The 11,744-nt window shown below is 30.3% G+C and overlaps 1 protein-coding gene and 2 long non-coding RNA genes across 11 annotated transcripts in view; all 3 read right to left on the minus strand.

Moving 5' to 3' along the window:
- LOC106330762 overlaps nt 1–700 on the minus strand; it is a 9,233-nt gene extending 8,533 nt beyond the window's left edge. The window contains exon 1 of the mRNA XM_013769182.1: nt 680–700. Coding sequence (XP_013624636.1) covers nt 680–700 — 21 coding nt within the window. The remainder of the gene's footprint in view (nt 1–679) is intronic.
- An 81-nt stretch (nt 701–781) lies between these two features.
- Nucleotides 782–2,833, minus strand: LOC106334879. 7 transcript variants are annotated; one of them, XR_001268684.1, is made up of 6 exons: nt 2,577–2,832; nt 2,322–2,418; nt 2,166–2,231; nt 1,747–1,888; nt 1,302–1,490; nt 782–1,227 (listed from the first exon to the last, which is right to left on the minus strand). It is a non-coding gene; the product is annotated as an uncharacterized LOC106334879 (long non-coding RNA). The 7 variants fall into 7 exon arrangements; XR_001268682.1 differs by having other exon boundaries at nt 2,555–2,832; XR_001268683.1 differs by having other exon boundaries at nt 2,529–2,832.
- A 2,030-nt stretch (nt 2,834–4,863) lies between these two features.
- Nucleotides 4,864–7,059, minus strand: LOC106334881. 3 transcript variants are annotated; one of them, XR_001268692.1, is made up of 7 exons: nt 6,913–7,059; nt 6,546–6,703; nt 6,338–6,457; nt 6,152–6,273; nt 5,990–6,077; nt 5,486–5,662; nt 4,864–5,398 (listed from the first exon to the last, which is right to left on the minus strand). It is a non-coding gene; the product is annotated as an uncharacterized LOC106334881 (long non-coding RNA). The 3 variants fall into 3 exon arrangements; XR_001268691.1 differs by lacking the exon at nt 6,913–7,059 and having other exon boundaries at nt 5,486–5,659; nt 6,546–6,812; XR_001268690.1 differs by lacking the exon at nt 6,913–7,059 and having other exon boundaries at nt 6,546–6,812.
- Between the last annotated feature and the right edge of the window lie 4,685 nt (nt 7,060–11,744).

Raw genomic sequence — 11,744 nt, forward strand, 5'->3', positions numbered from 1 at the left:
TAATTACTTGAAGATGATGAGGGTGAGAGAGTAAAAATATCATTTTCTGAAAAAAAAAATAAAAAAAATGTGATGATATTTTCGTGAATATCATGAACTTGTGGGGAGTGAATAGGGCAAAAGAAAAATCCAAGAAAAGCATGGATTAGTTTTAGGTTTGACTTTGAGTTTTGAGTCAATCTTGCAAAAAGCTATTTATGTTTTTCTTACTCTTCTTTTTATATTGATATTTAATATCAATTTTTATTCATTATATTTAATAATTTATTACTATTTCATAGTTATATGTAGTAAATTTCTGAATATTTTATATTTTATTTAATTGCATCATTAAAGATTAATACAATTGCTTATGCTTATTTAGCACTAAGTTGTTGCTTTTAATTTTTATTAATAATTTATCTACATAAACATATTATATTCAATAGGTTAGAAATGTGTAAATTTAGAATTGGGCATGAGTTTGAACACAATTATCATGGCTAAATAAATAAATTTTATTTGAATTAGTCACATGTCAAAATAGAAAATTTATAAAATAAGAATCTAAATCATGTGGAGTATAAAATATTTTGTGGAAGTATAAAAAAAAAGAGAATGATGAAGAAAAGCACTCTCTTTTAATCATTTCCATAACAGTTTTACTAAAAGATAAAGAACACAATGCTACAAATTTCACCTTCTTAGTCACCGGTTTCATCATGAATTTTAATAATACACAATGAAACGTAATTTTAAAAGATCAACTACAAACCTATTCACTACCATCCTCACCCTCAACTTCATAATTAATCTCCGAATATCTTCCTTTAAACATCGTTACTACAAATCGCAACAACTCAAATAACAACCAATCATTAGAACTGAAAGAAGAGAGAAGAAATTATAATTTCGTGATTGGCAAACATTGTCTTCTTTTTGTCCCCTGCAAAAAAAACTTAAGGAGGCCTCATAACTGTTCAACACACATCTCCAGCGAGCTTTGGATTGTTTGCATGGAGAATGTTAAAGAATCTACTAAGAAGCTGCAAATATACGTCCCGGTATCAAAAATCAAGCTGCTAAAACGTTTTTGATAATGAGTGAACATCATCAAATAACTGATGCTTTAATACAGAAAATCGTCTAAATGTATACTTACCTCATCATATATTTAACTTCCCTCACAGGGGTGACATTGCTGCAGCCAAACATTGTACTCCACTTTTTCCTCTTCATTAGCATGCTCTGCAATGTATTCTCTCTGTAAAATGTTTACCGCTAGAAATAGAAAATTAGCAAAGAAAGAAATTTAAGAATACCATCCAAATCTTCTGCGGCAGTGACGCTTTCTTCATTCAATGAGCTTGATTCAACATACCCATAAAAACCAAACCAAACCGAGGCACATATTCATGAAAACACCAGAGTCGAATAGGTACAATGTTAAAACACGCACTGACTTCTTCTTTTTCTTCAGTTCAGTCAGTGACCATCAAAGGCATCATTAGCTGCAGGGAAACAAATGTAGACAGTAACATACAAACACCACTGACAGAAACAAAACAAAAAGCAATTTTACGGACTCGTCAACATACCAAGGTGAAAGTGTGAGCTAAGGATTAAAAATATTTTAAACTACACAATCACACAAATCAATTTAAAAAAAAAAAACAAAGTAACTTTTCTAGATAACGGGTGATACCAAGGATGACTCAAGTTACACTACATGCGATTTTGACTCAAAGATTGAAGCAAAAGAAATACCTTGGAGTCATAGAATTAGAAGATTAAGTGATGACCAGATGACGCAGGGATTGCTAGAACGTCGTTCTTGCGCTATGCGAACCTTGAAATTGTGTCAAGATTACATCTCCTTGAACTCAATTTGCCCATTTTCAGTTGTTCCCTGAAAAACATAAAGTAGAAAGCGTAAGCGTACGAGGAAGGGAAAAAAGAAACAAACGGTGTGGTCAATAATTATGTAAATGCAAATTTTGAAATTAGAGACCCAAAACTTGTTGTCCAAAAAAAAAAAAAGAGACCCAAAACTTTAAAGCTAATAACAAACTCTACAAAAAACCACAGCTTTCATTAAAAAAACAAAGCAAACAAACTGAAACTGCATTGCTCACATTCGGTTTGGATTGTTTTATCATCAAAACAGAGATTGAAAGTTAGAAAACCTGACAAACCAGATGATGAATCTTGTCCTGTAAAGCTTCATCTCTTCCTTTTACACGTCCAACAACCTAAACACCAGATCAAGAGCTTTCAAAAACCAAACCACCTATCTGAAACAGAGGAAGTGAAATCGTGAATTAAAAGTAGGAAACTTTAACCATAAACTCCGAATCCTCAACCGTAAGCTCCACCAATGATGGAACTCGAACTCCTCCATCACCCTCAATTCTTTCAACTGCTTGTTCTTACTCGTTCCTAACAATCTCACAATATTATTAAAGATCAAACAGAAAAAGATCACAGGCAGACAACTCCTAAGAACAAACTTTTCAAAGAAAACTTTACGGATGATGCTTTGTACGTACCAGGAGCAAGGCGTTGAGTGACTTACCAAATATTAAGGAGTGACTTACATTGGTAACGACTCGTTTTCCCCGGAGGCGATGAAGAGCTCTGGTGGTTCAAGTGAGAGGATTTTTTTCGTGAATCTACCAGTCTTATATAGGGAGTAAGGAGAGAGAAGGAAGCTGAAAAGATTAATAAGGAATAAAAGATTTGTAACCGGTGAAAGTGTTGGTCTGCAGAGGCAGACTAAGGGGAAGAAGACCAAGGAGGGATTGGAAACGGCGTAGGGTTGAAAAGGTGTGAGAGAAAAGTGATTTGGTGATGTGTATATTGTTTTAGCGACTTGTCAATTTAGAGTTTCCTGATTGGTCTTAATTTTCAATCTGACGTGTATGGCCTAACTGAGCTTATATTCGTCTTTTATTACTTGTTTGATATATATATATATACTAGGAGTTAACCCACCCTACAGACGGAGCGGGTAAGTATATAAATGTTAAACATATAAACATCATAAATTTGTAATTAGTATTTATGATATAAGTATAATCTTGTAACATTAATTTTTTTCTTAGACATTGCAAGTATATCTCTCATTTTAAAAAACATTACGAAAACATAATTTTGAAAAATACTTTTCTATTTTAGTTAGGATAGTAAGTAGAAGATTATTTTTAAAACTGCAAGCATTAGATTAAAAACGAAGAATATAGATTATTTTTGATTTTTTGTGTCACCGAATATACTGATATTTTTATGTTTAATTATTTATTTAAACAATGTGGAAAAAAAAATATTTACCGCGATAAAAGTATCTTAATTGGTTAGACATTATGATAACCTAACATTAGTCTTTACTATTTAGAAAATAAACATTATTTTATTTTTAACATGTATTTGATAGTACATTATTCAGATTTTATATTTACTAACAAAATAAATATTGGTGCATAAATAGTAAATAATTTTGAATAATTGATACAAAAAAGCAATTGTTTGATGATCTAATATTTTAAAAGTTGTTCACTAATTAAAATAAATTATTTTAAAACTTAATAACTTCATTAATCAATTTGAAATATTTTTTAGTTACACTGAAGTGATGTTGGGGTGATGTTTCTTGGCGTAGTGTTCTTTAAGAAATGTATATTCGTGTTGTCATTTTGTTTTGCAACATGTGATTGGTTAATATATTATATATTTTTTTATCAATATTTCGTTGTTGTGTGTATTTTAATACTTGTTAATAGTGAATCGAGCATTCTTTGCAGTCAATAAAAATTTTGAGATCTTTGCATTTAGTCATTTATCCACTATAAAATTAACGGTTTCGAATAGGCATAGATCGTTGGTTGTTGGTTCATTTCAGAGTTATTTGTTTTTTTTTCTCTCATTTTTCTGGCCTTAAAACATATGAACATTTCAGTTATTTATAAAATTCAGCTTGGTTTAGGTTAAAATATATTAGCATAATCAAGTTTATATAAAACATGTAGAAATAATTCTAATTTATGGTAAAAATAAGAAATAGCCCTTTATCTTATTTAGTTTTTGTATCTAACTTATTTAAAATGATAGATGGCATTTCTTATTTATATTATTAAATGAATTGATGTACATCATATACGATGAACTATCACCAAAAAGGAAAAAACTAATTATATATATATGTAAAATATATTATTATAATTGTATTTATTATTTTTGGTAGAAAAATGTTAAAAGAGAATTTTAGTTTGTAGTGAAAAAGGAAATAATTTTTCATATTCCTGTAAATTTATGCTAATATATATAAATCACTGAAATTTTAAAAATACTATTTCTTATTCATTGGAAATCCAAATATTCGGTTGGAAATAAAAGGAAATAATTTTTGGTAAACCCAAATAGGCATTGCCGATGACAACTCAACTATGACAAATTATTTTTAAGAGGTAAAGAATGAAAAAAGACCACAAACATCAAACTGCACCATAGTCTTCATACAACGTAAGTAGTTATTTTGCGTGTGATGGAAGAGGGAAGGCTGACAACATCCACCGAGGTTGTTCATCCTACACAGTGCCAATCCATACTCGTAACTAAAACTGCACAAGCCAGGGATGAAGACTGATAAGTGTTTGGGTGCGGACGTAGAGAAACTATTGAACACAATGTTACATGACTCATGTTTCATAGGCACTGATAAATATTGGATGGTAACTTTGTGAATAATGCTGCAAAAGGAAGAACATGACAAACGTACGACTGCTTCACAAACGTATGTAGTTATGCTCACATTTCGAATTACGATTCGTTGCAGGCTAATGCAATACCAGGCTAATTATGACCAATAACTTTTAAATAAATTCTCACAAAAACTCGATAAAGGAATACATCCCAATTTCAGAAACACAAATACACATGAGATACACCATTAGCTTAAAGTCTAGAAAAGACTACCCAGTAAGAAGTTCATTAATTAGACACAGTAAGGTCTAAGAACGTGAATGGAAATGAAAAAGATGGAAAAAAAAGTAGAAGTCATCCCCAAACGACATATATTGACACTGAAGCACAATAATGACTCATCAAGGGAAGATAACTCAAAGGCAACATAAACAATCAAAGCCAGTACGTGCATTCAAACAGGAGAGAACCATTAATAACACTACACAAGCACTGACTATAAAAGAAATACATGTTAGCTGTCTGTTCCATTTAATCTGTGAACGTAACAAATTATCGGTTTGGATTTGAATTCTCAAAGCTCTCATTTGCTTAGCCCTTCATGTGTTTGACAATATTTGAAGACATACCTTAGCGTTAGTATGCAACTATGCATGATCAGCAAACATTCTGAACTCCTGGATCATCTATAGAAACTTCCTCCATCCAGATTCATACTTATCTGATCCACAAAACCAAATTATGGTTAAAGTCTTTCTTAAGATGAATCTTTGTCTTCCATACATATATGTAACATATGTAGTCATACCTTATTTCCAACAAAAATAGGAGGGAGTAATGGTAGGGTCATCATCACAGACACGCTTTAACTCGTGCAACTCCTTAAAGTTCAACCATGACTTCACCAACACTTTTGCTTCATAAAGCTTCTTCCCCAGCAGCCCAGCCTCAAGCATCTCCAGGGTCAGATGATGCATGGTCCCTGCTACAATTTGTTATTTTGCTTTCAGCACCCACACAAACTCGAACAATGCAATTCAAAGCTAGATGAAGAATAAATAATGAAACCAAATCACCCTTTGTATCAAAAAAATATCAAATCAGGATCATGAATGCAGATGAAAAGAGAGAGTGAGGAATTGAAGATGATGATAGGGAAAAAATGTCTTTCTTGTTATGATCAGATTAGAAATGAAGATGGAAAGAGAGATAAATTCATCAGGAAAACTATTAACCAATACGTACGTGTCTCTGCAGTTGTTATTGATTTCCAAAAAAACAAGTTTAAATTTTAGTTGTTATAGGGAGTAACCTGCCAACAAAGGTCTCACTGGCTCTTGTTTCGATGTCAAAGTAGGAACGTGTCCTAGGATTAGCATCCACAGAAAGACTCCATGTAACTGTTAGGAAGTTAATGTGAGATTATAGCAGGTTTGAAAATGTATGTCCTGAAAGTCATATGCAGAAGGTTTACCTCATACGAACTTGGGGTTAATGCTGGTAGCGACGATGACCTTCGGCACACCCACTGCCAAGAACTTTTCTTTTAGCTGGCCGGCTTGTGCGTTATAAACACTTGCACTAACAGTTGTAGACCTGCAGCAAACCGTTGTTACATGTTACAATCAAAATATAAATTATGTAACATATGTAGTCATACCGGTCCTGCTTGTATTCGGTGTTGCTACTTATAACATCAAACCGGCTGATCTCGTAAGTTGCACCTTCTCTCAGCAGATGACGGGAAATATTAAGCCATGTACACTTGGATAAGCGTCGCCTGGGAAAGAAGCAAACACAATTAGAGGTCCTGAGTGTATGAGAAGCTGTCAAGTTCAGCCACAATGAAGGAACCTAAGGAGACAAACCTTTTCATCAAGAAGGAGCGTGTCCACTCCCATCAGTTCCCCTCTTTTGTTAACGTCTCGGGCTTTCCAGAATCGCACAAGACGCGTGATGACGGTATCAGCAACCGGTGTTAACATCAGAAAAAGGGCTCGAGAAACCTCCATTGTTGCAGGTTGTGCTGTAAGCAAGAGATTTTATTCTGTTGAATCAGCTTGATTTGAAGATTTCTTAGACTGTATTTATAGAATGACTTTTTACGGTTTTTATCTGAACTTTTGGGAAAGAGGTAATTGAATTCACGTAGTGTAGTGTGAGAGATTGAAGGACTGATTTAATGGTGAGAAGTAAATAAAATTGTTCATCGTCTATGAAAAGCGTTACAGAAACCTGGAACTGTAGGCTGAGGATTTCGGTGAATTTGAACAGAGTAGGGGAAACGCAGGAGGAGAGTAGTCCTAGTGGGCTTCATAAATATTGGACTTCGCCCTTGAAAAAGTACGGCCCAGTCCGAAAAGATGACGGAAGAGAGGTTTGGTTTAGTGCCGACACGTGGCTCAATTTGCCCATCTCTCCTTGAGGACGTGGAGGAAGGAGGTGAGAGAATACTCAGCTTTATTATATAAGATATATATATATATAGATATAAACTCCTAAATCATATACAAAATTTTTATCAAAATTCCACATTAGTTATTAACCATTAACGCCCATACTTATAAAATTCCTTTTGAAAATCTTCATTGAAGTGTTTATAAAAGTCTGATATTTTTGTTCATTAAGTTGCTTTTCACAATAATAACAAGCCACAAACTAGTTACTAACCACATGGTTAAGTACAATAAAATATTTTTTGTCCTTGTCAACCAATAAAATATATATATTTTTTTGCTAAAATAGGAAACTAGACAAAGTTTAAATCATGCTAATAATACAATCAAATGGTTAATTAGGACTCCTTCCAATAAAGTAACAATAAATTTACTAATAGGATAATATAAACTATATCTCAGAATATTATTCGACTAGTTAAGAACTAATACAGTTTCAACAATTGCAGCAAATGTTAAAAGCTACTCCCCCTCTGTATCAAAATAAGTGGATTTTAAGGTTTTTGCACATCTATTAAGAAATTACAAACTTTTATTTAATTTTTCTCATTTGTCTAAAAACAATAATAAATACATATAATTTAACAAATAGAAAATCATACTGCAGAATACAAATAGTCAAAAACATAAAATTGCATTTATTTTTTACATGGAAACTTGAAAACATCACTTAAAATGAAACAAAAAATTTCTCTTAAAACATCACTTAAAGTGATACGGAGGGAGTAATGAATAAACATGTAAACCCATCCTTTAGTCTCATAAATTATTTCATAAACATTATTTACGAAGTGATTTGTATGTATCATTACCACATTCATTTTCAGCATTTATATAATTGTAACATGTACAATTTTCCTTAAGAAGATTTATATTTTTGGCAATATTTTGGTAAATATGGTAATAACTATTAACTCTTATCACTAATGTAAATTTTCTATAGAGATATTGTTTTGACATTATTATTGAAATATATTAATATCTAAGAACTCATATATCACCATTAAATTAATATATATATATATATATATATCACATTAATAAAAAAAACTAAACATAATTAAAAATATATTTTGTACATCAACTTATATATCATATTTTGTATAGATATATACATTTTAAAAAAATTAACTGTAAATGTGTATTAACAAATACAAAACTAAAGCAACACTAATCAAATAATTATTTTGATAGTTAAATTCAATTTTCATCTCTTCTAGTTTTACAAACTGTATTGTGCATCCATTTGACACACACACACACACACACACATATATATATATATATATATGTATAGTGGGTAAGGATACAAAATTTTGAGGTTTGAGTCAATTAGTAAGCTGACTATTTATATTTTATTGTAATAGTTATTGATACAAATATATTTCAGTTTTTTTTATAATTGTTTCTATGTATATTCTAAGTTTCTATAATATAATGTACAAAATAACTTTTTAATAGTTATAATTACATCAAATTATCTATATTTAAGATTTGTTTGAAAGTTTCAATGATTTTTGCCTTATATGTGGTTAGTTTTATTTTTATATTTTAATTAAATAAACAAACATAGAAATAATACTAACCAATTAAATGAAGAAAATTAATTTTTAACTTTCAACTATGAGTGATTCGTAAGAAATAGTCACCTAAATGACTTTTATTTTAATGTTTATTAGATGTGTAAATTACAACTTTATATGATTTATAAATCCTTCGAAATATTTATGCAGATATAAATCGATTCATAAACCTTTACAAATGATTTTATAGTTTTATATTTTATTAATTATTTTATAAACTCTTATAAATGACTTACAACCTCTTATAATCATTTAAAATTTATGATAAGCCAAGATAAATAATTTTAAATATGTTTTTAAACTTTTTTTATAAATAATTTATAAAGCATGTATGGATTTTATAAGACAATAATAGTTATTATAATATTTTATATACGAATACAGTTTTTATATAAGAATGTAAAATTATTATATCTGTTTCTATAAACTGTTTTTCGTTCATTATTTTATATAGTATATATATATAAATTTAAAAAAAAAAGAATCGATCAAAAATTATTACTCTTTCGATAACTCTAATAATTAATTACCATAAATTATTATTTGTAATCTGTACTATTATTTGCGAAGTAAATTTTCACATCGAAGCTCTCACGTTAAAAGTTAGCACGGTTAATATCATTTATACACTTAATGAATAAATTAAATAAATTAGATAAAATAAAAAACGAATTTAGTGTTTATTTGATTAGATAAGTTCTTACAATTAATAAAAATAAAAATTATCCATAATTTAAAATTATATTTAAAATAAAAAGATAATTCCTATATATATTGTGTTGTTATCCTTTTTTTTTTGGAACAATATTGTGTTGTTATGCAAAAATATATATTTTAATAAAATGGTTAAAAGTTTAAAAACAGAAAATACATAACTAAATATTAAGTAAAATTATTAATTCAATATAATTGAAAGAGAATATCAAGTGATCTCTAAGATAAGTAAATTTTCACAACGAAGCTGTCCCGTTAAAAGTTATCACGGTTAATATCGTTTATACCCTTACTGAATATATTAAATAAATTAGATAAAATAAAAACGAATTTAGTGCTTATTTGATTAGATAAGTTCTTACAATTAATAAAAATAAAAATTATCCATAATTTAAAATAAAAAGATAATTCCTATATATATTGTGTTGTTATCCTTTTTTTTGGGAACAATATTGTGTTGTTATGCAAAAATATATATTTTAATAAAATGGTTAAAAGTTTAAAAACAGAAAATACATAACTCAATATTAAGTAAATTATTAATTATATATAATTGAAAGAGAATATCAAGTGATCTCTAAGATTTATATATTATTTATTAATAATGAATATAGTGTACAAAGAAATTTTAAAAATATCTAACAGATAAGAATTTTCAATGAAAACATAAATATTAATTTAAAATTATAATTTTTTAATTAGTAATACATGTATTAATAAGTAATTATAAAATCTTTATGCCCGTACATGCGGGCGAAACACCAAGTATGTAGATTATTTAGCAAATATTATTATTTATTGGTTATAAATTTATTTATTTTTATTTGTAGACCTAATTAAAATTTATCGACCAATTAAATTTAGCACTTTACCAATGATAATAGGAAGTAGAGAAAGTTAACACTTACGTTTTGGTAAGAGCCCTAATTTCAACTTCTCTGCGATTAAGCATTCACGACGTTTCTGATCCCCAAATCGAGCGATTCACTTAATCCGCGAATAAGAGCCCTAATTTCAACTTCTCTGCGATTAATCACGGGGTTCCTCGCTGGTTCCTTCAACTCAAACAACAACTTACCCGTCTCATCGCAAATCGCCACCCCGAATCCGGCTACTGCCGTCCTCTTTCCTCCTTCCGTGGCCGGTGCAATCTCGTCACTCACCAAACCTTTGAAATACAATCTGTAGACAACATTGTCCACAAAAATTGTTGGTGCAGGTTGGGTTTCGAAGACGACCTTAGAATGACTGTGAAAATCTCCAATTCGCCGTTTCTTTGAAATTATGCCCACGTCATCTCTTGCCATGATTGTTTTTCCTTTTGTCCCAACTCCCGAGTTGTTATTGTAAAAATGTGTGTGAATTTATATAGGAAAAAGGAAGGGACAAGTGTAGCGTGCTTGAGAAGATGTCAAATAGCTTTGTCATTAATTATCCTTTACACCGATTATTTGCAACCGTTTTGGGTTACTGAGCGCCGGCTCAACGGTGTCGTGGGCTCTGGAGCAAATTTTTTTCTTTTTTAATTATCCGTTACATGGATTCTCAATAGATTCTCAATTTACATTATATTGGGAGATGAATTTGTGTAGAGTTTATGAATTTTAAGAGTTGATAAATCTACATTATAATAGGGCAGTTGCATCACTCTTGATGCGACACGTCAGCGATATGTGGGTCCCACTTTTAAAAAGTGTGAACAAAGTGTCAAGTCTGTGACTCGAACCCGGGTTATTGAGATCTAAACAACAACATTTATACCACTGAGCTAAAGGATTTCTTGTACATTGATGGCTGAAACAAATATATATTTATGAAGGTCGGAAACCTTTGCTTCTTCGGTTTTCTCTGTGGGACCCACACTTATTCATTTTATCTAATGATTTAATAAATACTTTATAACTCACGTTTTGAAATGAGATTCATTAAAAAAAAAGCCCAATAAACCTCTTTGGTCTGTAAGCGTTCTCTTCAATGGAAGTTTAGGGCTTTCAATTTTTAATCATCGGTTCATGACTCATCTAAGAAACACAGATTGACTCTTTGAGTTTCATGAATTAGTTTTTCTTTTTTAGTCTCTACATCTCCCCATCTTTAATAAATTCATAATCGGTTCTTTTATTTTGCCTGATAAATCTTGATTGTGTGGTTTTAATTTTCTTTGGGCATCCTTAGCTTGCACCCTTTGATCTAACCAAGAAGAAGAAGAAGACATTTGTCGTTCAGGATGTCATCGAGGACTCAGCTGAGTCACACAGGAGACATATTATCCGTTGCCTGATTGTTCAAGAAGAGTTTATGTGCTGTGAAACAT

The sequence above is a fragment of the Brassica oleracea genome, chromosome C3, assembly GCF_000695525.1.
Source record: "Brassica oleracea var. oleracea cultivar TO1000 chromosome C3, BOL, whole genome shotgun sequence".
Lineage (NCBI taxonomy): Eukaryota > Viridiplantae > Streptophyta > Magnoliopsida > Brassicales > Brassicaceae > Brassica > Brassica oleracea.